Source organism: Nicotiana sylvestris, chromosome 11 (genome assembly GCF_000393655.2).
Source record: "Nicotiana sylvestris chromosome 11, ASM39365v2, whole genome shotgun sequence".
NCBI lineage: Eukaryota > Viridiplantae > Streptophyta > Magnoliopsida > Solanales > Solanaceae > Nicotiana > Nicotiana sylvestris.
The window spans coordinates 160,391,915-160,418,503 of NC_091067.1; the positions used below are offsets into that span (position 1 = coordinate 160,391,915).

Sequence of the window (26,589 nt, forward strand, 5' to 3'; positions counted from 1 at the left end):
TTTACACTTTTGCTTTCTTTCTTGCTAAGTAGCTTAAAGTTTCTGCCTCCCCAAACCCCCCCCCCTCTCTCTCTCTAGGGTTTGTTTTGGTCATTCTCTTCAACTTTCCACCTTTTGCTTTTCCTCATTCTTGAACTAACAATTAATGGTAAAAATGCAGTTCTTTAGCTTGCTTTACTTTGCTAAATCCTTTTGTTATCTGCTTATTTTGCTGAACTCTAACTACCCATCTTGCTCTTTCTATGTACTGTTCTCTCTTTTGAATGTTTATGCATAATTTCACCTTTTTGGTATGTGGGTGTGTTTGTTTTTTTGTACATTTTGTTGGTTTTTTGCTGCTGTGCTGGTAAAAATTTAATCTTTTTATTTTTTTAAAATCTTGATCAGTACAAACAATGGTAAATGGAGCTCTTTAGCTAGCTAAATCCTGTTGTTTATCTGCTGTTTGCTTTTTTTCACCTTTTTGGTATATGGCTGTATTTGTTTTCTGTACATTTTATTCGTTTTATGTTAATGTGCTGGTAAAAATTAAATCTTTATGCAAATTTTCACCTTTTTTTTGTACGTGGGTGTTTTTTTTTCCGGTTGGTTTTATGCTAATGTGATGGTAAAAATGTAATCTTTTTTATTTATTAAAAATCTTGATCACTATTTCTTGAACTAACAAACAATGGTAAATGCAGCTCTTTAGCTTATTTTACTTTGTTAAATCCTAGTGTTTTCTGCTTATTTTACTTTGATAAATCCTAGTGTTTTCTGCTTATTACTGAATAGTATATGCTCATCTGGTTCTCACTATCTACGGTTCTCTCTTTCTTCAATCTTCTTGCAAATTTTAATTTTTTTTTCTGTGTCTGGGTGTTTTTTTGTTACATTTTTGGGTGTTTTGATATTAATGTACCTGTAAAACTGTGTTTTGTGCGGATGTTAATAGATGTTCAAGATGTGTCTTTTACAGTAATTTTTCTTCTTCTTTTGTATGTATAAGTTGTCTGTGTATATTGTGTGTTTTTTCTGTATGTTCTTGTGTTTTCTTAAGTGTTCTCATTTTCACTTAATGCCTGTGAAAATCACTTGATATTGTATCAGTTGTCTTGTGTTATTTTTTAGGCTTTTAATTTTATTTACCTGATACTAATGTGATCGCATGTTGAATTTATATTCAGACCTTTAAGTGAAGATAAGGGTGTGAAAGTTAATTATAATGGCGTCAAGAGGGGGCCCTGAGCCGTCGCTGCAGCGGCGGATAACACGGACGCAGACGATGGGGAACATAGGGGAGTCAATGATTGATAGTGAAGTGGTGCCATCGTCTCTAGCGGAGATTGCTCCTATTCTTCGTGTTGCCAATGAAGTTGAACCCAGCAACCCCCGTGTCGCCTATCTATGTCAGTTCCTGAGACTAGAAATGTTTCTTGTTTTCTAATTAAGCATCTATATAGTTATTCATTTTTGAAGCTTTAATTTAAAAAGTCTTAAGTCATTTTGCCAACATGATAATTGGGAAAGAATCAGGAGGCAGCTGTACTGCTCCCGTTATTTCTCATTACAAGTTCGACAGCAAGAAACGTATTCAAGTTAGAATTCTTCTTATCCCATTTAATGATTCAACAAACGAAGAGTCATTCTTTGGATCAGTTACAATGCTTTAAAGTTAGAACTCACAGATTACTTTACTAAAAAAATTGAACTCACAGATTCAATCATGGGCAAATGTGTGTCAATGGCAAGTTATCTTGAGAAACATCAAATGGGAGGAAAAATGTCCTCCAGAATGCTGTCTGAGAGAGTTTGCTATGGGATTTCTGAGTTTTACTTTCAGGCAGACAATGCTAGGGGCAATCAGTTTGATTGCATCTACTAAGGTCTAATAATATTCCCACGTTTGGAATGTAATATTAATTTTAATGAGGTCTTCTTACCATGGTGCTGTAGTAGGGGTGATTCATAAAAGGCGGCAATTGGCTGGTGTTGCTAAGAGCCTAAATTCAATAGGTTAATTGTTTGTAAATTCTGATGGCTTTAGCTTTTAGAAGTAGTTCTTTTCTTCTGATGGGTTGAAGATTTACTGGTATCTTTTTGCTGAAACTGTAAAAGATGCTCAATATATATCCTAGGATATGCATAATGTTAAACAAAAATATGGGTCAGAATGGTGTAGCAAGAGTTCTTGACAAAGTGATTTCAGGATTATAAATGTACTGATTTCAAGATAATGCTCAGGAGTTACAGTCGCATGGCCTAGGGATGCCAAAGGAAACTCAAAATGAGCTACCTATGGTGGTCTCAGTCAAATTAAAAGAAACAAGGCAGTTAATTGGTTATGTTGATTAGGACATGAAATAAGGTTTTGGACTTGAAGCAGGGAATGGAATTTCTGGCCTTCAATTGGTTGATTTGGTTTGGGGAGGCAGCGTCGACACTACCTTATGAGTGTTCTCACTAACCAAGCTTCAAATTAGATTAGGATGGCATCGACATTTTGTTTTTACTCTTTTCTTCAAATTAGGCAACCACTGTTAATCAGCATTAATACGAGATGTTGGAGTTGGGTAAAATGTCTAAATAGTAGTTGAAATATGAGAGGTAATTTGTAATTAAAGTTGAAGGTGGTTATATTTCAGTAGGTAGAATATTTGGTATGAGTAAAGCTTTACAAATTACGAACTTCTAAGGAGGAAAATAGTTCAAGTTAATTCGGATAATGTGACCTTATTCATCTTGTTATTGTCAAATTCTGGGCATGGACATGATCCTAGATATGCTTTCTAGTTGTCTATTCTAACATTCAGACTCATTACTCTGGTTGTAGGTCGGTTTTATGCTTTTGAGAAAGCTCATCGGTTAGATCCCACTTCTAGTGGACGTGGTGTTCGGCAGTTTAAAACGTCCCTCCTGCAGCGGCTTGAAAGGGTAAGTGGCCAAGCATGGATTTTCCTTTCCCTAATAATATGTCAATGACATGTTTTTATGGTTGGTTGGCTCATGACAATGTTTTCTGTTCAACCTGCTTTCTCCTATGAAGTTTGCTTGTGGTAGTGGGTTTTCTTTGTATGCGTTTGTTCCATGTCGTTAAAGTTCTTATGAGTTAGCAGTTTACTCTTGTAGACACTTATTTTCTAACGTCCCTTTAGATGTTACTTAGGAAGTCCAACTTAAAAGGTCATGTGCCATTATTTTAGGGCTATCACCATTCTTTCCTTGTCCAATATTTGCTTATCTATTACTACTTTTCATTCTTTCTTTCCCAGTGCGATTTCTTGCTTTCTGCTTTGTTAGTGATCATTAATAAGACTTGAGATATGTTTGTGCCCATTTGTAATTCATGTAAGTCTGTAACAAACTTACTTTTCAGGAAAATGATCCAACCTTGATTGGAAGGGTTAAAAAAAGTGATGCACGTGAAATGCAGAGCTTTTACCAGCATTACTACAAAAAGTACATTCAAGCTTTGCAAAATGCTGCCGAGAAAGCAGACCGGTGGGTCTTTTGCACCCTTGTTAGAGATTTGTTGTGCCTTCTCATAGTGGTCTCTTTCTCGCTTTTAGTTATACTGAAAGTTGTTTATCTCATCTTTTCAAAAAAATTCCAGTGCACAACTTACTAAGGCATACCAAACTGCAAACGTACTCTTTGAGGTTTTGAAAGCAGTTAACCAGACGCAAGCAGTAGAAGTCGACCGTGAGGTGAGAATGATAGTATTTTTCAACGAAATTGTTGCTAAACCTTCTTTTTCTGCTGACTTTACAAGCTCTTGCTTTGACTTACCATAACTCTACTGCTTTTCCTTGTTTATAACATTGTTTTCTTTGTATGTGGTGGATTATTGATTGTCCATTACTCAGATTTTGGAAGCTCATGATAAAGTTGCTGAGAAGACACAGATTTTAGTCCCCTATAATATTCTTCCTTTGGATCCTGATAGTGTAAATCAGGCAATTATGAGATTTCCTGAGGTTTGTATTCGCAGACAGGATTTCCAACTATAAGCATTTCTTTACCTTTGCATTTCCCTTTTCACATTTATTGCTTTAACAACTTCTCCTTTCCTCCTTTTACAGATTCAGGCTGCTGTTTACGCTCTCAGAAATACAAGAGGTCTTCCATGGCCCAAGGATTACAAGAAGAAGAAAGATGAAGATATTCTTGATTGGCTTCAAGCAATGTTTGGGTTTCAGGTAGCAATTCGTTTTTATTCTCAGTGTTATTTTCATGCTATTTCATACATCTTTTGAGGTTTAGAAGAAAAATTATCTCAGTTAGGATGCAAATCAATATGCTTTATTGAGCTCATTTTTTTTGTCAATTGCTTCTCAGAAAGATAATGTTGCAAATCAGAGGGAGCATCTCATTTTGCTACTTGCAAATGTACACATACGCCAGTATCCAAAGCCTGACCAGCAACCCAAGGTTTGGGACATGATACTGCTTTTATTGATGAGTGAACAAAATTTTCCCTCAACTGATAAATATGCTTTTAGTTGAGAGGATTGACGTACTTGGTCAAGAAAGATTGCCATTCTTCAATCTTTAGTAGGAGTCTTGAATTTAATTGCATTGTTTAAATCTGCTTGCTTGCTGACAATTAGAGACTACTAGATGTTTAGCATAGTTACTCTCAATGAGGACTTTGAGACTGTTAAAAAAACACAATGTATTTTTAAGTTGCGACATTCACTAAAGCTCAAAGAGTGCATTTCTACTTGGTTGCTGTTTAATTTGGTAGCATGTTTCTACTAAAGCTCAAAGAGTTATTTCCACTTGCTATATACTTATTTTGCAACAAATGTTCTTTGCCGCACCTGATTCTAGTTTTGCTGAAGAAATATGTATGTGCTTGATAAAAGGAAAAAAAACCTGTCTTCCTCATATTGAAAAAAATAAATACATTGAAAGTAGATATCTGATGTGTATTTGTCTCCTTGCTCGCAGCTTCTCAAGTCCCATAGTGCCATATTTAGCAAATTTTGAACTTCGTGTACTATTTTCCATCTTTGAACTTTTGGAGGAACAGTCTTCTCAACAAAACCAGTATCCTCATTTGGCTTTTTTGATTTTTTACTTTCCTGATGTTATTTTGACCCTCAAAAGAACAACAATAGGTCACTGCAGTTAATGCTAGCATGCATTAAAGTGGATGAGAACTGTAATTCAATGATCCCAATGTGTAGTCAATCCTTTATGCTCAGCAAATGGAATTGTTAAATGTTCTATTGATGCAGATGTTAATATAATGAGTTAAAGGACGGATTCCATAACAAGAATATGAAGAGATAATTTGTGTTTTGAAATTTTTTGATTGATTGATCTGCTTTGACTGGTGCATGGTGGGAGGTTTCAAGAGTTACAAGAAGTTACTGCAGATAATATGTGCTTAATCCCTCTCTTACAGTTTTCCCTAGTTGCCTATCAATACTGTTTTTTTCTTCTTGTTCATTGTGTTGTTTTGCATAGTTGGATGAGCGTGCTTTGAATGAAGTCATGAAGAAGCTTTTCAAAAACTACAAGAAATGGTGCAAATATTTGGACAGGAAAAGCAGTTTATGGTGAGGAGCTTCTCTTTAAATTTTTGAAATGGTTATGTCCTACTGCCTTCAGACGTTAACACTTGAAGTGAAATTCTGATTTTTAGGAAAACAGCTAATATATCTCATACTTTCATCCAAGATCTTTTCTTGATTGTTGTCTATCAAAGTAGATAGAATAAAGTCTGCATCTTTGATGCTTTGTACTTCAGAACAGGATAACATGTGCCTGTAGCTTCCTTTAGCATCTCTTGTAGATGTGTTTGTCTGTAGCAAAGATCCGAATACTTTGCAAATTAAGCTCATCTTGCACTTGTATGTGTTGATCTTTTCCTAATTGTCAACATTGTAGGTTGCCAACCATACAACAGGAAGTACAGCAGCGTAAATTATTATACATGGGATTGTATCTTCTCATATGGGGGGAAGCAGCAAATTTAAGATTCATGCCAGAATGCCTATGCTACATTTACCATCATGTAAGCTTTTAAAAGTGCTTATGTTTTATATGGGGGGGGGGGGAAGCAGCAAATTTAAGATTCATGCCAGAATGCCTATGCTACATTTACCATCATGTATGCTTTTAAAAGTGCTTATGTTTTCAGAACTTAGTGGATTGTTTTTAATGTTTCTCGAAATCTGAACAATTTTTGAAGAACATATAGATTCTTTTTCTTATCTTATTTTTTGAATTTATCACAAATAAAAATGCAGAAGTCGACATTGATGTAATTAGTGGGTTCTTTGTTGCTGGATTTTGGATGAGAGCAAAGCTGTAAAGCGCTCATACTTACACGGCGATAGCTTTCATCAAATTGTTCTCACATGTTAATACTTTCTTCTGCTAACAGTTCGAGGAGTTTTCTTACTTTTTGGTGGTGTGGAAGGTTGCTGCTTTGTTATATGAGTAACACACAAGGTTGACAAAAAAGATTTATTAATAATTGTAAATCGAGAAGAGAGTATAATTTCATAAACTAGCTACTCTACTTGTCAAGAGGGTTAAATAAGATTACCATGGTACATTTCATTTTCGTCAACACCGTATGTTGCATTTATCTGCCAGCTTCTCAGCTGCTTTTGTCAATTGTTTATATTTTTGTTACAATTTGCCTTTTATAATATGCTTCAGATATTTCTTGTTACGTTAAAGCATTTGGATCTCACACATTGGTTTCTCATATAGATGGCATTTGAACTCTATGGCATGCTAGCTGGCAATGTTAGTCCCATGACGGGTGAAAATGTTAAGCCAGCTTATGGAGGGGAAGAGGAAGCTTTCTTGAGAAAAGTTGTTACTCCTATTTATGAAGTGATTGCACGGGTATTAGATGCATTTCAAAGCTATCTGTTCCTCTTCAATCTATTGTATTAAAAAGAACCAGTTTTGGTATTTTTACCTTTCTTTAGAACGTGAGGGAAATTCTTTTTATGCCCTTTTCTGTCATTTTCAGGAAGCTGCTAGGAGCAGAAGAGGAAAAGCAAAGCATTCCCAGTGGAGGAACTATGATGATTTAAATGAATACTTTTGGTAGTCAACCTTTCCGTTTTCTGTTTTTTTTCCTGGTTCAGTTATTCAATAGTTTGTTCATTTCTGACTTTACGCATACAACTGTAGGTCAGTGGACTGCTTCAGGTTAGGTTGGCCCATGCGCGCTGATGCTGATTTCTTTTGCCTCCCTGTGGAAGAACTTCGTGCTGAGAGAAATGGGGTAATGTTTTAGCGGCAGACGTCATCTTAATAACACCATGTTATGTGCATTTCACTGTTTTCGAGCATTGTCAATTTATTTAGCATTTCATGCCTCCATCCCTATGAAATTGTAATTTTCTTTAATATATGGTGTTACAGTACCAATGTCATTGTGCTCTATGCCATAAGCTTACGTGATTAATGCATCAGACTATCCGCTGTTTTTCGGAAGTTCAATAGAACTTTATCCCTGATGATATAAACTCATGAACTAATTATATTAAGTTAATTGTGAATTCCAGGAAAACAAGCCTTCTAGAGATCGCTGGGTGGGGAAAGTTAATTTCGTTGAGATACGATCATATTTGCATATCTTTAGGAGCTTTGACAGAATGTGGAGCTTCTTCATATTGTGCTTACAGGTACTTTCTTCTTTTTGTGACCGTGGCTAGGTTGTCCATTATCTTTATGTACTTGACAATTATAATTTGACAAGGTATTGTTGATTGTGTGTAGGCAATGATAATTATTGCTTGGAATGGTTCAGGAGAGCTGAGCATGGTTTTCACTTCAGATGTTTTCAAGAAAGTATTGAGTGTGTTTATAACAGCTGCAGTTTTGAAGCTTGGGCAAGGTTTGTAAAATTCATTTCTCTTTTCTGCAGCATAGCAAACTATATTATAATTGAAGCTCTTTCAAAGTTTGCTACCTTCTGTCCCATCTTACTGCACTAATATTTTTCTACATGATTGGTGCAATTTTTATGGATGATAAAATTGGAAGTTTCCAGCAAGTAATTGGATATAAATGAAGGATTATTTTTCTTTGTACTTTTGAGACAAAAGCTTAAGTGTTTTTTTGGTTAAGCTAAAATACCATGAGCTACTAGCAACAATTTGTTGAACAGAATTTATGATAAAAGTTATTTAGATGCGACAATAGGTGAATTCTTTCTATTTGCTTAAGCGTATTTGCTAGCTGTGTTAGTGGAGGTAAAAAGTACCCAGCACAACGCCATTATTAAAAAAAGTTATTTAGCATTTGATGCTCTGCAAAAAGATATTTCCTCCAGTGAAATGTGTATTAATCCATACAAATATGGTTTGATTGCACACAGGCAGTTGTGAATGGTAAAAAGTCTCACCAAAAAATTATTTGTTTATGTGGATGGTTATTGTTTTTGGCGATCCCTAGAGCAGTGCTCTGATATTTGTTGCGGCACTATTTTTACATAATAACTTACCTTAAAATTGTTGCAGCCGCTCTTGATGTGGTTCTTAATTGGAAAGCTAGGCACAGCATGTCATTCTATGTTAAACTACGATACATATTGAAGGTCATATCCGCAGCTGCTTGGGTGGTCATTTTACCTGTTACATATGCTTATACATGGGAAAATCCTCCTTCATTTGCCCAAACCATTAAAAATTGGTTTGGCAACAACTCAAATTCTCCTTCACTATTTATACTGGCTGTGGTTATCTACTTGTCGCCCAATATGCTCGCTGCTCTGCTCTTTCTTTTTCCCTTCGTCCGTCGATTCCTAGAGAGATCACACTACAAAATTGTGATGCTGATGATGTGGTGGTCACAGGTACATGTTTTTTTTTTGACTCATTTGTACATTTTTAAGAGCACTTATTGTTCTGTTTAGAAATCTGATACGGCTTTTATTGTCAATTGCAGCCTAGGCTTTATGTTGGTAGGGGAATGCATGAGAGCACTTTTTCTTTGTTCAAGTAAGACGTCACTAAGTCGAAGCATTTTAACTTTCATGTCGATGGGTCTACTAATTTTTATTCTAAATTTCAGATACACTATGTTCTGGGTACTTTTAATTGCGACAAAACTAGCATTCAGTTTTTATGTAGAGGTAATTCCTCTTCTGTTGCCAGCTCTTACCTTTTAGTTTGTCAAAAGCAAGCCATATAATTTAGAAGCACATTGTTTTATTTATTAATTCTTTAGATGTTTTAGGTTCTAGGTAGGACAATGTCACTTTCATATTAGAAGATTGAGTTGTAATATGCATCAGTTTTTTACGTGCTAGCCAATAGCTGCTATTGTCTTACACTCTTACTCTGGAGACACTTTTGTCCTACTATAGTGTTTTATGAATTGGTATTTGACTTTCTTTTGTTAAGCACACATCAATATTTTGTATATTCACAGAAGTTGCCTGCTTTACGAATTATATTGACAGTGAAAAGTTGTTTGCTGCAGATAAAGCCTTTAGTGGATCCAACAAAAAAGATTATGAATGTCCACATTACCACTTATCAATGGCATGAGTTTTTTCCCCACGGTAATGAACTTGACTTGAACTTTGAGCCTTTTGATATTATGCCCTTCTGCTCGTGGTCCTGACATGGCTATTTTGATTTGCAGCAAGCAGCAACATTGGTGTTGTTATCGCTCTTTGGGCTCCAGTTATCCTTGTACGATTCTCCTCCTTCGTTCGGATAATCTTTAACAGAGGCATGGTGTAATCACTAGTAGTTTATTCCAGTTTAAGCTAATGCACTGGTTGGATTTACTTCATTGTAGGTTTATTTCATGGATGCTCAGATATGGTATGCCATTTTCTCCACACTATTCGGTGGTATTTATGGAGCATTTCGTAGGCTTGGAGAGGTTGGTGGCTAACTGCTTCATTTCTGTGGTCTTTTGTCTTAAGTTATCTTTGATTATAATTTAAAAAATGAACATAATATAGATTGCTTAGTCTATAAGTATAAGCTGCTTCTGCAAATTCTAACAAAATAAGATGATAAGCTAATAGAGCTAGGTGTGCTTTTTATTGAACTCTAATTTTTTGTCTTGCTTTCAGATTCGAACCTTAGGAATGCTGAGGTCCAGGTTCCAGTCTTTGCCAAGTGCTTTTAATGCCTGTTTGATACCGGAGGAAAAGGGCGACCAACCAAAAAAGAAAGGACTAAAAGCAACATTTTCCCGAAAGTTCAACAGGGTTAGGTTTCTTCCACGTTTTGGTCTGCAATATCGAATATCTGGATTTATTTTAGCATGGAACAAAATTAAAAAGGAAGTGATCAGGAAGTTAACTTGAACTTTGTATACATGTGATCGGTTATTAGGTGCCATCCAACAAGGAAAAGGAAGCTGCAAGGTTTGCTCAGTTGTGGAATAAAATAATAACAAGTTTTAGGGAGGAAGATCTTATTAGCAATCGGTAATTTGAAATGTTACACGCATGATTTTTCCATTCCGTCGCCCTCATTTGGGTGTGTAATCAAAGTTATGCATTTACTTACTACTGTTATGCTTTGCATTCGTTTTCAGTGAGATGGACCTTTTGCTTGTTCCTTATTGGGCTGATCGTGAGTTGGATCTCGTGCAGTGGCCGCCATTTTTGCTTGCTAGCAAGGTTATGACTTTTTCATTTTTGTTTTATTTTTGGTCTCAAACTTGCTGCATTGGTAAAAGATTTTGTTATGTAGTTTGGCACTAAACGAGACTTATTTCACAATGGCATTTGACAAAATCCTATATATTTAGTTTTTTTCATATTGAGATATTATTGGATTAACTATTTTTGATTCTTCATACCCTCATTCAACAATCAGTAGCTGATCTTCCTTTTTATTCACTTGATTTCTGACTCATTCAAATTGTATGAATAGATTCCAATAGCAGTGGATATGGCTAAGGATAGCAATGGAAAGGACCGTGAGCTGAAAAAGAGGATAGAGGCTGACCCTTATATGTCATCTGCTGTTTGTGAGTGCTATGCTTCATTTCGCAATGTAATAAAAGTTTTGGTTTCTGGCCATCGTGAGAAGGAGTAAGTTTCTGCCAGATCATAGTGACTTATTCTGCCATTCCTTTGCTCCGATAGCTTTCCTCACTTGTAAATTCTCTCTGTGTTGTTATTCAGGGTTATAGAGTATATCTTTTCAGAAGTTGACAAGCATATTGAGGCTGGTGATTTAACTAGTGAACTCAAGATGAGTGCTCTTCCCAGTCTATATGAGCTGTTTGTTAAGCTTATCAAGTACTTGGTAGGTTTTCCAAGTCCATTCTCGTTGTATTCTTTTCATAGTCACTTTTATAGATATTTCTAGCCATCCAACTTATCTTACTGATAAATCGGGAAATTGAATTAAAACTGATTTTTTTGTTTTGTTTTTACAGCTAGACAATAGGCAGGAGGACAGGGATCAAGTTGTACTTCTATTCCAGGACATGTTAGAAGTTGTTACGCGAGATATAATGATGGAAGATCATGTATCAAGGTTTTTCTCTTGCCTATAATTGCTAAACTTCCACGTTATTCGTGAATGTGACAAATAAATTTTGTTTGAACTTTTTTCTTTTCAACCAAGCAGCTTGGTAGATTCCATCCATGGAGTCTCAGGATATGAAGGAATGGTTCCTCTTGATCAGCAATATCAGTTATTTGCTTCAGCTGGAGCTATCAAATTTCCTACTCCTGAATCAGAAGCTTGGAAAGAGAAAGTAGGTCAAGTTGACGGAGATATATTTGTTATTATAGTTCATTTTCTTTTTGTAACTGTTTTCAATTTTCCACAGATCAAAAGGTTGTACTTGCTGCTTACAGTAAAGGAGTCGGCAATGGATGTACCGTCCAACTTAGAAGCTAGGAGGCGAATATCCTTTTTCTCCAATTCATTGTTCATGGAAATGCCCACAGCACCGAAAGTCCGAAACATGCTTTCTTTCTCGTAAGTGAAGTTATGAGCAAATTTTGAGAAAAAATCAAATAAAACTTAGAAATATCAGTAACATTTTTCTATCCAAATCAGAATCCAGTTCCTAATCAAACCAAAATTTTAGTGGGAGGCATTTTTGAGCAACTTGGCTGACGGCGAGGGCACTTATAGGACAGGAACGAAATGAAGGACAGAGTTGTCCATTTCGAATAGTTAGGGGCTAAATTGGCCCTTTTCCCTAAAAAAGAATATTAATTTAAAGCCTGAAGTTTACACAGCATGAACTAAAGGATCAATATAGTATTACCCACTAAATGTCTTAACGAATGAAAGCAATCTCAGAACCATTTTATGAATAAGCAACAAGAAACAGTATAGAACGGGAGAACAAGCAGTTGTTGGATAATTCTAGTAGGATAGAACATTAAATATAAGTATGTGTAGCTATCCAAATTTACTTAAAACATGGATTATGGAATATGGTTGATTTTTTTTTTTAGAGATTTTATATACTAGAAGAGGTTGGTGACTTGTTTCTTGAACTTTCTTACTTCAGTGTCTTGACCCCATACTACACGGAAGAGGTCCTTTTCTCATCAGATGATTTGGATAGACAAAATGAAGATGGTGTTTCCATTCTGTTCTATTTGCAAAAAATTTATCCAGGTTTGCTTGTTGACTTGATTTATTTAGTTTTTTGTTGTTAATCACATGATCAACTGCTAGTAATTTTTTTCTCCTTTTCTGGTTCTTTCTCTGTTTTTTTCACTGAACTAGTAATGGTGGCATACAGATGAATGGCTCAATTTCATTGAGCGTGTGGATTGTACCAGTGAAGACGACCTCAGGTTTAAATGGTCTCCTGATTTAGAAGAAAAACTCCGCCATTGGGCTTCATATAGGGGGCAGACTTTAACAAGGACAGGTATGGAGTTGATATTTGATGAGTGCACAAGAGGATAAAAGAGATCTCGTAGTTAATTTTGCAATATTTTCTTTCTTACCCCCTCCCCTCTTAAATCCTCTCCCCATTCCGCCTAAACTCCTTTAAAAAAAATTCGTACATTTGATGGATTGATGTGTTGTTTAATTTCTAGTGAGAGGGATGATGTATTACCGCAGAGCTCTGGAACTTCAATCTTTCCTTGATATGGCCCAGGATGATGGTAATTGACTAGTATCTCAGAATCCTTGAGTTACATATTAAATCCTTGTTGCCATTTAACATTGTATTCACCTGAATTTATAAGTTAACTTTTTCTATGTTGAACAGATTTGTTGGAGGGGTATAAAGCTATTGAGTTAAACGAGGATCAGATGAAGGGAGAGAGGTCTCTTTGGGCACAATGTCAAGCAGTAGCTGATATGAAATTCACATATGTTGTCTCATGCCAGTTATATGGTATACACAAGCGATCTGGTGATCAACGTGCACAAGATATTCTCCGGCTTATGACAACGTATGTGTCATTTTTTTTAGTTTGTCTACTTGATAATGCAATGTGCTAACGTCTATATATTTTGGTTAATAGGTACCCATCCATGCGTGTTGCGTATATTGATGAAATTGAAGAACCAAGCAAAGACAGGTCCAAGAAAGTTAATCCAAAGGTCTACTATTCCACCCTTGCCAAAGCTGCCATTTCAAATTCTTCTGAGCCTGGTCAAAACTTGGATCAGGTAAGAGAAGTCTGATCTTTTGTCATGATTATCGCATATGTTTCTTTTGATGGGATAAAAGGCAAGATATGAGGAGCTTATTAAATGCTATTCCATTTTCACCACATTTGAAGCCCTTGTCATGCCAAAATCTCTTATTGGGAGGCACCAAATTGCTTTGATTTCACAGGAGGCATCATTTCAAGTTATTGACATCACTAATCACAACTTGACTTCATGGGAACTTTTTTGAATGTTTCTTGGAAATAGAAGGCAGTTTTTTTAATACAATTTACAAAGCAATCTAGACATTATTTGGAGTAGTCAGAAAAGTACAGTCTTTTTGGGGAATTTGAGATTCAGGAGGAACCTACAAGATTGTGAGATGGAAGAATTTTACAATCTGGCGGAGATTCTGTATGAGCTGGACGCACTGAACAACTTATTTGATACATGGAGATGGGGAGAGAGTAAGAATGGATTATTCACTGTTAAGTCGTTTTGTAAGAGCTTATTACAGAGAGAGGAACATATTTTCCCTCACTACTCTATTTGGATTCTTAGAGCACCGAGAAATGTGTGTTTCTTTGCATGGTTGGCGGCGAGGGGAGTGATTTTTACAGCGGAAAATTTGAGAAAGAGAAGGATCACCTATGTTAGTGTTTCATGCAAAAGCTCGGGCGAAGATGTGGATCATCTCCTTGGGGTGCAATGGGTGATGCCGGGCACTGTGAAGGAGGTGTTGCACAGTTGGCCCCATAGTAGGGGGAAGAGAAGTTCAAGGGCATGGAATGTTGTCCTTGTAGCAATCATGTGGGTTATTTGGAAAGAGAGAAATAGGAGGGCATTTGAAGGAATAGGAGGGCATTTGAAGGGGTGGAACAACCTTTTGTAAAGTTGTAAAGCAGTCTTCTTTTCCTAGTTTCTTTTTGGTGTACTCATGAGGTATAGAGGATTGAGCCTCTTTTGTTGAGAACCATTTTTTGGTGCAGGTTCTCTTTTTTTGGTATACGGCTTGGTTTTCCCCAACTGTTAATAAAATTAATTACCTTATCAAAAAAAGTATAGGTTTTTTATTTGAATGGTTATTTGATGATTTTTTTAATGAATTGAATGGATATAAACTATGCATTCTAAAAATTATTTTGTTTTCTTCTCTTAGGATATCTACCGTATAAAACTTCCAGGCCCTGCTATCTTGGGTGAGGGAAAGCCTGAAAACCAGAATCATGCTATTATCTTCACTCGTGGAGAAGGGCTGCAAACTATAGATATGAATCAGGTAAGTGATTATAACTACATGAGATGTTGATTTCAATCTCTCCAATTTATGACATTAAATATCCATTTCTAGGATAACTACATGGAGGAAGCCTTAAAAATGAGGAATTTGCTTCAAGAGTTTCTTAAGAAACACGATGGTGTGAGGTTCCCTAGTATACTGGGGCTGAGGGAGCACATATTTACTGGAAGGTAAACACTTGTTACAATAGTATTTCACTTGTCCTGAATCTTTTTTATCCATACTTTTAGTATTTTAAATTGTTCTCTTTGAATACTACTTATCTCTTGTTTCTGTCTGATGCAGTGTTTCTTCTCTCGCGTGGTTTATGTCAAATCAAGAGACAAGTTTTGTGACAATTGGTCAGAGACTATTGGCAAACCCTCTGAAGTAAGAACTTTCAATCTCCAGTGCTCATCCTTGTTTCTGTTTCTAAGTTATAAGCCCTGTAAATGAATTTTTAATAAGCTCTATAATAGAGAACTGCATTATCCGTTTATACAAATATTAGAAGCTCTTTTTTTAAATTTTCATGTAGTGAGATAGATAGTTCAATGGATACACTTTTCAGGCATCTGTTTCTGGTGTTGCTACCAATTAAGTATAAGGTGACTTTTATAATCTCCTACTTCTTTCCAACTTGTCAAGAATTCGAAGTTGTGCAGGACAAAGCTTAAAACTGGGTTAGGACCACACAGAGCAGTTTTAATACATCTTAAAACAAAGACCGCTCGATAATCATCATTGGTACTGGAGTACACGTCATTCATTCATACAAGCAGTTGTGTGGATTTATAGATTGTCTTACTTGCAGTTAGAGATAATATGAATATATCAGCTTTACAAAATAAAATTGGCATTTGATAATCTAGAACTTCTCCAAATATTTGATCCTCATTTGTCATGGAACTGTGCTACTATTAGTTTACTATGTGCTTCTCTTTCAGATATGATGATGGGGTGTTTAAAGTTGTTTAGACATACTCCATTCATCCATGTCAAAGTCCTATATGAGTGTTGGCGCTTTCCCCACTTCAATTTAATAACTTCCATTTTATATTTCTCCAGGGTTCGATTCCATTATGGGCACCCAGATATTTTTGACAGACTGTTCCACCTTACAAGGGGTGGAGTCAGCAAAGCTTCTAAGATTATCAACTTAAGTGAGGACATATTTGCTGGTAGGTCCAAACTTTGTGAAGTTTGAGAACATCTTTAGGTTTTTGTATGTTTTTTTCAACTACTCATGTAAATTTGTCTTGAGAAACTAATTTCTTAATTTATGGTCTTGTAGGCTTTAATTCTACACTACGTGAAGGCAATGTTACTCACCATGAGTACATTCAAGTTGGTAAAGGAAGGGACGTGGGACTTAATCAGATATCTCTATTTGAGGCCAAAATAGCCAATGGCAATGGAGAGCAGACCCTGAGTCGGGATTTATACAGGCTTGGACATCGTTTTGACTTTTTCAGAATGTTATCATGTTATTTCACTACCATTGGTTTCTATTTCAGTACCTTGGTATGTGTCTCAAACTTCACTCAATGATGATTGTATTTTTTTAATTTACCCTTGAACTTTTTTTTGCTTGCCTCTGGCAGATTACTGTCCTCACCGTATATGTGTTCCTCTATGGACGCCTTTACCTTGTCCTTAGTGGACTTGAGGAAGGGCTGAGTAAGCAACCGTCTATCAAGAACAACAAAGCTCTTCAAGTGGCTCTTGCTTCTCAGTCTTTTGTGCAAATTGGGTTTTTGATGGCCCTCCCTATGATGATGGAGATTGGCTTGGAAAAGGGATTCCGCACAGCACTCAGTGAATTTGTACTGATGCAACTGCAGTTGGCACCAGTATTCTTCACATTTTCACTTGGAACGAAGACCCATTATTATGGAAGAACATTGCTCCATGGAGGTGCAAAATATAGGCCTACTGGCCGTGGTTTTGTGGTCTTTCATGCTAAGTTTGCTGATAACTATCGCTTCTACTCCCGTAGTCACTTTGTCAAGGGACTTGAGCTAATGATACTATTGCTCGTGTATCAAATTTTTGGGCAAGGTTATAGAGGAGCTGTTGCATATGTCTTGATCACTGTGTCAATGTGGTTCATGGTGGGAACCTGGCTCTTTGCTCCGTTCCTCTTCAATCCCTCTGGTTTTGAATGGCAAAAGATAGTTGATGATTGGACTGATTGGAATAAGTGGATGAGCAACAGAGGAGGTATTGGTGTCCCCCCAGAGAAAAGTTGGGAATCATGGTGGGAGGAGGAACAAGAGCATCTTAGGCATTCTGGAATACGCGGTATTGTTGCTGAAATTCTGTTGTCTTTGCGCTTCTTTGTCTATCAGTATGGGCTCGTCTATCACTTGAAGATCACGGTGACAAATCAGAGTTTTCTGGTATGCCATGGACTATAACCCTTCTTCTTTTGCTCTAAGGTTGTCATCAGTTCACTATTCTAATATTTCTGCATGAATTGCAGGTTTATGGTGCTTCATGGTTAGTAATATTTCTGGTACTTTTTGTAATGAAGGTAAGACCAAATTATTTCGTATTCTCTGTTACAAGAAAATCTTACAAGATAAACTAAAAATACGAGTATTTTTCTCTGCCTGTGACATCCAAAGGAAATGGAAGTATGTCTATATATTTGAAACCTGGACTCTAATCGTGAGATGCTTTCAAATTTTACCTGAAAAATATGGAATGCTTCGAAATGAATTGGGATGAGATCAGACTTCTCTTTGCTGTTGCTTTGATAACTCAAAAAATGATCAACCCAGTGTCAATAACTACCGCTTTAAATTAACACACCCTGAGAACCATTATTATGCTCTTATCGTTTTTCTGATTTGTTTTTCTATATATTTCAGACAATATCTGTTGGTCGACGAAAATTCAGTGCGAATCTCCAACTCGTGTTCCGTATTATAAAGGGATTGATATTCTTAACATTTGTTGCAACACTGGTGATTCTGATGACACTGCTCCATATGACTCCTAAAGACATGGTGGTGTGTGTTCTCGCTTTTTTGCCAACTGGCTGGGGCATGCTTCTGGTTAGTCATCATCCTTTTTATGTTCTCTTTTATGTATTTTCTCGTTCACCTTTATGCATTAAGATCTCATACTGGTGATCCAATAAGATTTCCCATACTCGGCGTATATACTTTATCAACAAGTATGCTTCAGTGCTATTCCACTTAGAATTGTTGATTCATTATAAAACTGAGCAGTGAGCATAGACTAAGCATAGAAATATGACAAATGTTTTTCTTGCGATGATGAACAAGTAATTGACATCTATGTTGCGCGGACTCTCCAAAATGTAGCCGCACCCGTGTCGGATCCTTCAAAATGCACTACTTTTGGAGGATCCGACACGTATCCTGCCACATTTTTTGAGAGTTCGAGCAACATAGATTGACATGTGTTGTAAGTAAAATTTGGACCCCAATTTGCTTGGGATTGAGGCGTAGTTGTTGTACCAGGAAAACTTTTAGCGCCTACTGCTACTCTTTTGTCGGTTGCATTTAAATGTTGTCTGTTGGTAGAATTTTGGTAGTCAATATTAACAACTGCACAAACTCAGCTGTCTGTACTGCTATAGAGATATACTAGTAGTAATAAGTAATCCCCGCCTACAAGGAGTGCAAGGTATCTATCTAATCCGCAGTTATACTTAAAAAGAATAGTGAATGCTCTTGCAAAACAATAATACTACTCATTAAGCAATCAAAGCAAAGATACCTTTTGAAAAGCTTTAAGCACAAAACATCATAATATTTTTCAGTTTTTGCAAATATTGAACTTCAATATTAAAAAATGAAAAAATTGTTTGAGGAGTATTTCAATGCTATAATGGCTTTCACTCACCATTTCAACTTCCAAATATTCTTCTTGAACTTCAACTACAAATCTTTTCTTTTTGTGAACTTAAACCAAAATGTGTGAACACAGTAGAGTTATGGAGATTTAAAAATGAGTAATTTTTTTTTTTTAATTGGTAACTATTGTAAATATTATAAATATCAGTACATAGGTTGCACTGAAAACCAAATTTACATTGAGAGACTTTGTAGATGTTCTAATTTGGGATCTAGCAAGATCCTAGTATGTCTATGATTGTCGATGTATCTTCTGTGTACATCTGTTTGCACCAAAAACAATAAAGAAGAATACAATTGAGTTTGATCTTCTGCACAGGATTGCTTCTGTCTTCAAAACATCTAGTGTTCCTTTCCCTCCAGACTGTCCACCAAATACAAACCGGAACAGTCCTCCATCTATCTCTGCTAGTTGCTTCAGCTCCAACTTCTTCCCAGCTATAAATGACATCTTTAATCCTGTATGGCATTGACCATGAAATACCCCTAAGACTAATAAAGATTTTCCATAGTTGGTCTGTAATCTTGCAATGAAGAAACAAATGGTTGACAGTTTCTGCATTTTCCCCACACAGAAAACATCTTGAACACAGAGAAATTCCCCTTTTTATGAGATTATCCTGGGTTAAGACCGCCTCCTTCGCTAGTAGCCATGTGAAGCAAGCTACCTTGTATGGAATCTTTGTTTTCCATATATGTTTCCAAGGCCATGTGTCTACCTGTTGATTATTATGATTCAAAATCTTGTATGCATCCTTCACTCGGAAAACCCCTCTGTTGTGCCTCTTCCACCATATTGAATCCAACCCTTCCTGTAATCCTGTAAATGCCTCCAGGTCTTTGTAAAGGTCAGCTAATCTTGTTATCTCCCAGTCATTCAGCTGTCTTCTTATAGCTATTTCCCATCCTTGACGACTCCTCATATCAGCTACTGTCCTATGCTGGTTTTGTGCTAAACCGAACATATCTGGGTATCTTTCCTTTAAGCTTCCAATTCCTAACCAATTATCATTCCAAAATGATGTGTTCCTTCCGTTGTTCACTCTTATGGAGGAGTGATTCTCCATTATAGGCCAAAGTTCTCTGATGGATTTCCACACACTTACTCCATATGATGTACTGACTTTTTTTGACACCCAGTTGTTTTCTTCACCATACTTTGCTTTGATCACTTTGCCCCATAAAGATTGGGGTTCTTTAGAGTACTTCCATAACCATTTAATTCTAAGAGCCTTGCTTTGGTTCTTCAAATTCCTTATCCCCAATCCACCTTGTTTTTTATCCATTGTTAGTGTCTTCCATTTGACTAAATGGAAGACCTTTTTCTCCTTATTGCCTTGCCAAAGGAATGATCTTCGAAGTTTGTCCAATCTCTGTAGAATGCCTGCTGGAATTGGGAACAAAGACATCATGTAAGTAGGTAGAGAGTCTAATACTGAGTTGATTAGAACTAGCCTCCCCCCCCCCAATGATAGGTATTGTGATTTCCATCTTGACAACTTCTTCTCGCACTTTTCTATGACTGAATTCCAGATTTCTTTTGATTTGGATCTTGCACCAAGAGGCATCCCAAGGTAAACAGTTGGTAGGGACCCAACTTCTCCTCCTAATATCTGTGTCAGTTGCCCCATGTTGTTAACTTCATTAATGGGAAAAATATTGCTTTTTCTCCAGTTAATGTGTAATCCTGATACTCCCTCAAATAGAACCAAAATGATCCTTAAGAATCTAAGTTGGTCTTTGTCAGCATCACAGAAGACTAGAGTATCATCAGCATATTGGAGATGTGTGATCTCTAGATTGTTAGCCCCACTCCTGTTTACCTCGAAGCCTTTAACCCATCCACTGACTTTAGCCGTTTTGATCATGTTGTTCATACCTTCCATGGCAATGATGAATAGAAAGGGAGATAAAGGATCACCTTGTCTGAGACCTCTGTGTGAGTGAAAATAACCTTTAGGACATCCATTTATGAGAATGGAGAATTTCACAGTAGAAATGCAAAATTTCATCCATCTAATCCATTTTTGCCCAAAACTCATTTGTTTTAACATTCTTAGTAGGAAGCTCCAGTTCACATGATCATAGGCCTTCTCAATATCCAATTTGCATAAGATTCCAGGTTCTTTCCTTTTTATTCTTGAGTCCACAGCTTCATTAGCAATCAACACTGCATCAATTATTTGCCTTCCTTTGATGAACGCCATTTGTTGAGCATCGACAATTTTCCCAACCACCCTCTTAAGTCTTTCCGTTAAGACTTTTGAGAGCAATTTGTAGAAGCTCCCTATCAAACTGATCGGTCTGAAGTCTCTCAATTCTTTCGCACCTGTCTTCTTTGGAATCAAAGCTATATATGTTGCATTGAAGCTTTTCTCAAACATCTCCTGTGAATGGAAGTTGTTAAAGGCCGCCATCATATCTTCCTTCAAAATGTCCCAACACTTTCTGAAAAAACCCATTGTGTATCCATCTGGACCTGGAGCCTTGTCACTTGCGCACATCTTTAGACAACTCAACACTTCTTGTTCCTCAAAGTTCCTCTGTAAAGACTCCCTTTCTGATTCAGAAATGCTTGAACTATTTTCGAAATTGACTGTTGGTCTCTACTGTTCAGGTTCTGTGTATAGCTCCTTGTAGAATTCAATGATCTCATTCTCTATTCTTTCTGGATCCTCGACTACTTCATGTTGAATCATTATTTGGTCAATGTTGTTGTTTCTCTTGCGTGCATTTGCAGTCCGATGGAAAATTTTTGTATTCCTATCCCCTTCTTTGAGCCACAGAGCTCTTGATTTTTGTCTCCATGCAATTTCTTCATTCTTGAGTTGCTCCTCAATCTCCATTAGAGTAGCTGCTTTCCTCACTGATTCCTCCTCTGTCAACGCTCTTAGTTGTTGTGTTGTCTCAAAATCTGCTAGTTTACTTAGCAATTTTGATTTTTGCAGTCCCAAATTGCCTTCGTAACTTCTGCTCCATCCTTTTAGCTTGCCCTTGAGAGCTTTTAACTTGCAAGCTAAAATGTAATCAGGTCTTCCTGAGAATTCAAAAGATCCCCACCACTCTCTAATTCTGTCATCAAAACCTTCCACGTTCAGCCACCAATTTTCAAACTTAAAGTATGATTTAGTTTGTTCCCACGCACCACAGTATAGAGCCACAGGTGAATGGTCCGAAATCAACCTTTGTTGGATAGTTTGCTTGATGTTTCTGAAGCTTACATCCCATTCTTCTGAAATAAGAAATCTATCAATTCTTGAAGTCGCTGTATGATTGTCCCCTTTGAACCAAGTATAATTTCCTCCTTCAAGTCGAAGATCTATCAACTCTATATCTTCTATAAAATCCGAGAACTCCACCATCGCTCTGGACCTCCTTGAACATTCCCGTTTTTCAGAAGGGTACCTTGTAACGTTATAATCGCCACAAACCGCCCAAGGACCTTCCATCAATCCCCTCACTGCACCAATTTCTCTCCACACTTTTTTCCTTTCTATTCTACAATTTGGAGCGTACACTCCTGTTATGTGACATTGAAAATTCTGTAAAAGAGCGTCAAACTTGCACGTCAAAGTGTATGCACCAGTCTGTAACACCTCCCCTTTCCATACTCTGCAATCCCATAACAACAAAATCCCCCCTCTCATGCCGCTAGCTTCTAAACTTGCATACCTCACCCATTTACCACCCCATATTTGCCTGACTATTTCCTCTATACCCCCCTCGATTTTTGTCTCTTGCATGCATATAATGTCTGCCCTCCAATTCTGCACTTGACTTTTTATGATCTCCCTTTTCTTCTTATCATTTAATCCCCTTACATTCCAGGAAATTACTTTGATCTTCATATTGAAATGATTGATAGATCTCTTCCCCTACTCCTTTTCCCGTCACTCTTGAATTTGACATCAAAAGAAGTTAACCCTTTTAATTCCAGCGATCCTTTGAATCTTTGTTTCTTCACCTCCAACTATGTCTCCACCCTTCTTACCTGTCTGCAGCTGTCAATTTGCATTAACAACTCCAGTGCTTCTTCTTCATGGCCTTGAAAATCTACTCCAAACATTTTCTCCAATTTGATCATATTTTGATGGACCCATATTGTTGCATCCATGTCTTTATCCAATAATGGATTGTGTTGCTGAACTGCTATAGGGTTCACCTCCTCGATTTCCCACTCTTGGATAGAGCTAGATTGCTTCAGATGATCCAAAACACTTCCCACACGATCATTCCCCATCTTTGTGTTTATACTTTGCTCCCCTGCCTTATGTTCCAATCTTGCTAACTCTACTCCACCTTCTGGCTGACTGCAACCGATAAGTGTTGCCTTTTGCATACTTTCATGATTTACATTGGGGGTTGGCTCCCCTGGAGAGGACTCTTTTGCCCCCAAGTAAGAAGGTCCTCCCATTTCCTCGATATAAGGCTTCAGCCCAGTATCAACAGAAAACTCACACGAGAGGTCATTAAAAATGACTTGTGCAGCCAAATCGGGGTCATAGGATTTCAGCTCGATTTTTGACACTTTACTGCTCTGATTCATCGAAGTTGAACCTTGTGTAAGTTGCCCACTTTCCTTTCCTTTATCAGTGCTTAGTTCATATCGTGTCTTTTTTTCAGCCCAGATTGGAATGAAAAATTTGGTACCGTCTCTTTCAATCCCAACCTCATTGGGAGTCTTTCTGCCATCACTAGCAATTTTGATTCTTGCCCACTTAAGATGATTTTTGAGATCAGTTTCTTCTTCTGTAGCTAACCATCCCCCACATAGATCTCCTATTTCTTTGAAGATCTTTTGTGACCATAGATGTAAAGGAATTCCCATGGCTCTAATCCAGCATGTTTCCTCAATTTGTGAGTTTGGAATGCATCCAGCAGTATGATTCCACCATTCCAGATGAAGCTTGAACTTTTTCCATCTCCATTCCCCTTGCATAATCTGCTCCGCCATGAATCTGTTTGGAAATTCAAAAAGAAACATGTTGCCTGTCATTTCGTATATGTTTACTCCATATGCTTTGTTCCATGAAGCACTAGCCCATCGCCTTATGTCTGCTAAAGTGGGTCTCTCATTGATTTCTTTCCCAAAAAACCCGATAATGCATCTTTTTAGGAGACCTGTGTCCTCTCCTCCAGAAGGTTCCAAAACAGAGATTTCCCCATTGCTCGTGTTGACCCTTGCCTCTCGAAGGGTATTGGATTGCCATTTACTCTCCTTAACTGCTTGGGCATAAGGAAGATTTTCCAGTGTTTCTGGGTGGTACTATGGAATTCAGCCTGGTGTTATGATAAATGAATCTTTCTATCTTAGCTGCTACGTCTTTCCAGCCGGAATTCAAAGTTAACTCTGGGATTATTATTACAGACCTCCCTTCTCCCTTCAGTGACAGAATACTCATATATCTTCCATGAGCGTTAAATTTCCTAGTACAGAAATGTTCTATCATTTGCTCCTTGTACTTCCATCTCTTCACTAGATTGTTTTGATCTGTCGAAGCTTCTTTAAGTGCAAAGCAGATCCATTCCATTGCCTTTCTGCCCATGGATGATCTTCTCATCATGTTGCGACTTCTCTCAACCCATTCAAACCATGTGTCTTTGTTGGAGTTCCATCTGGTGATGTCAAAAGATTTGAATCATGCGTTGAAATATATCCTGTTGTCTCCCATATTATACTATCCAACTGCTCAGTTTTTGAAATTTAGAGGAAAGTTTTCACAGTGAGCTAGAAAGTTTAAAGAAAAAAGAAACGGGAACCAGAAATCTGGACAGAAGGATTCCCGCCACCGGAAAAATAAACGTTGTCGGAATTCAGAAAGGATTGTATGGGTTTGGTCGGAAATACCCAGTGAGCATGCTGTCCAAAAAGAAATTTTTGAAAAGAGGTCAGGATCTTGCTCACGCGCCGGCGCGTGGCATTTGTCTCGCCGGAGACGAGCTGCGCGTGGGGGCGCGTTAGGGGTAATTTGTCGGAGCTATTTTCAGAGGGTTGGTCGGAATTTAGCTGGCGTGCTAATGGTGTTTGTGTAATCTCAGAAAACCTTGTTCTCAGGCTCCTCGGGGAGTGTGCCTGAGAGCTTAAGAAAGTAGAGAGTCTCCCGTTGTTTATAAATGAGTAAAAATTTTAATTAAAGGAGAATAAATAACATTTGATAACATTAGAGGGTTTGCAGTTGGTTGGTTGTGTTAAAATACAACTTTATAGGCCTTGATATGGCTATTAAAGAACGTGAGTCTTTTATTAATCTTTTCTACCCTTCGTTCTATGAGGATGCACACCTATCCAGAATGGCAAAGTAAACCAGCGAGCACTTAATATTAATTGGCATTTTTGCCATTTGTGTATGAAGGAAACCTATTTGTAGAAGTTTATTAGTTAATATCCTTCTATTTGCATTTTTATTCCCAGATTGCTCAAGCATTGAAGCCTGTTGTTCGAAGAGCTGGATTCTGGGGATCAGTTCGGACTCTAGCTCGTGGATATGAGATTTTAATGGGATTGCTTCTGTTCACTCCAGTTGCTTTCTTGGCATGGTTTCCATTTGTGTCCGAGTTCCAAACTCGTATGTTGTTCAACCAAGCATTCAGTAGAGGTCTTCAGATTTCTCGTATTCTTGGTGGACAACGCAAAGATCGGGCTAGGAACAAGGACTAGAATTACAGACATGAACAACTACATTAATATTAATCCTTCAATCTTGTCATTGTTCATTCCCATTGTAAGCTGCCTTTGTAATTATGTAGTGTTAATGGCAGCACTTTTTGACAATCCAAATTCCATTTTTGTAAAAGCCATTTGAAAATTCCTTAGTGGAACTTTTCTTTTATATTTTTGGGAAAAGCCATTCTCTACCTTTCTCTTTGTTGCTTTATTGACTAACTTCATGCCATTAAAAAGTTAAAATAGCCAGCTTTCAAACTAGTCATTGAAAAATAGCCACTATTTTGCTGCAACAGGGACCGGTCCAGCATAATATACTGGAGATCGGTGCACCTGTGTATGAACTTCCTGCATATTATGTCGGAACTTCAACACGCGGAAAGTTCCAGCATAATATACTGGAGATTGGAGCACCTGACATATTATATTGGATTGGTATATTATACTGGAACTACAATATATTATGCTGGAGTTCCAGTATACTTACGTTAGATCTCCATTATGATATCCTGGAGTTTTATTATACTTATGCTGGAACTCCATTATAATATATTGGAGTATTTTTCGGATTTTGAACAGTATTTTTGTTCAGATTTATCTTTACATAAAAGGTGGTTAAATTTGGATTATTTTAGAAATTGTGGCTATTTTTGAATGATCACTTATAAATTTGACTATTTTTAAATTTTTCCCCGTTAAAAATAGAAGGATAAAGAACCAAAATATTTAGATAAAGTAATCTTGGATCACTTTTTAGTTTAATGTTTCGCTACATTGACTTCCATTTGTCATTAGGACTATTAAAAATCAACTAGTTCTCAGAGTACTCGCGCAACGCGTGTATCCTATCTTAATAAATATATATTTCTGAAAAATTACATAACTAGTACTATATTAACAAATTAAATTTGAGTTATACAATAAAAGTTAAACAAGAAGTGGGAGATCCTAAAATGATGATTATTGGTCATATTTAACTAACTCAATAAATAAAAAAATAGTGATACTAGAAGTCTTCAATCATCGTAATCAGTATTTTTAACTTAAGTTTTGTTCCAGTTTTATAATTTCATTGATATAATTTCACAAGTTGTGGTGCTTCCTTTTTACTTTCACCAAAGTACATAAACTCTAGAAGATTTAAGTTTTTTTTTTTTTGAAATCCTTTTGACCAAAGCACATATA

At 36.9% G+C, this 26,589-nt stretch overlaps 1 protein-coding gene across 2 annotated transcripts; it reads left to right on the forward strand.

The window, feature by feature from the left end:
• LOC104228716 (callose synthase 3) lies at nt 1-25,584 on the forward strand. Of its 2 annotated transcripts, XM_070162448.1 has the most exons (43): nt 1-148; nt 1,167-1,388; nt 2,813-2,913; nt 3,356-3,480; nt 3,593-3,686; nt 3,846-3,956; nt 4,062-4,178; nt 4,318-4,410; nt 5,455-5,546; nt 5,878-6,004; nt 6,712-6,849; nt 6,980-7,056; nt 7,144-7,237; nt 7,521-7,640; nt 7,735-7,852; nt 8,478-8,812; nt 8,905-8,957; nt 9,031-9,091; nt 9,442-9,523; nt 9,607-9,656; nt 9,766-9,852; nt 10,049-10,186; nt 10,314-10,408; nt 10,519-10,603; nt 10,860-11,020; nt 11,114-11,237; nt 11,371-11,471; nt 11,565-11,694; nt 11,770-11,921; nt 12,466-12,575; nt 12,703-12,834; nt 13,007-13,075; nt 13,183-13,369; nt 13,442-13,589; nt 14,731-14,850; nt 14,923-15,041; nt 15,157-15,240; nt 15,919-16,031; nt 16,145-16,374; nt 16,455-17,252; nt 17,336-17,386; nt 17,727-17,912; nt 25,153-25,584. In XM_070162448.1, exons 2-43 carry the CDS (start codon nt 1,205-1,207, stop codon nt 25,396-25,398), a joined length of 5,838 nt encoding a protein of 1,945 aa, XP_070018549.1. In that variant the 5' UTR covers nt 1-148; nt 1,167-1,204; the 3' UTR covers nt 25,399-25,584. The 2 variants fall into 2 exon arrangements, with proteins under 2 accessions (XP_070018549.1, XP_070018550.1); XM_070162449.1 differs by lacking the exons at nt 1-148; nt 1,167-1,388; nt 2,813-2,913; ... (5 more) ...; nt 5,455-5,546; nt 5,878-6,004 and adding an exon at nt 6,041-6,100.
• Nucleotides 25,585-26,589: the final 1,005 nt, after the last annotated feature.

Bases quoted from the DNA above. Each gene is read 5' to 3' on its own strand.
- LOC104228716 (XM_070162448.1), top strand. From the start codon at position 1,205: ATGGCGTCAAGAGGGGGCCCTGAGCCGTCGCTGCAGCGGCGGATAACA. The intron at 4,411-5,454 runs GTTTGGGACATG...TGTTTTGCATAG, and splicing joins AGCCTGACCAGCAACCCAAG to TTGGATGAGCGTGCTTTGAA. The intron at 12,835-13,006 runs GTATGGAGTTGA...TTTAATTTCTAG, and splicing joins GCAGACTTTAACAAGGACAG to TGAGAGGGATGATGTATTAC.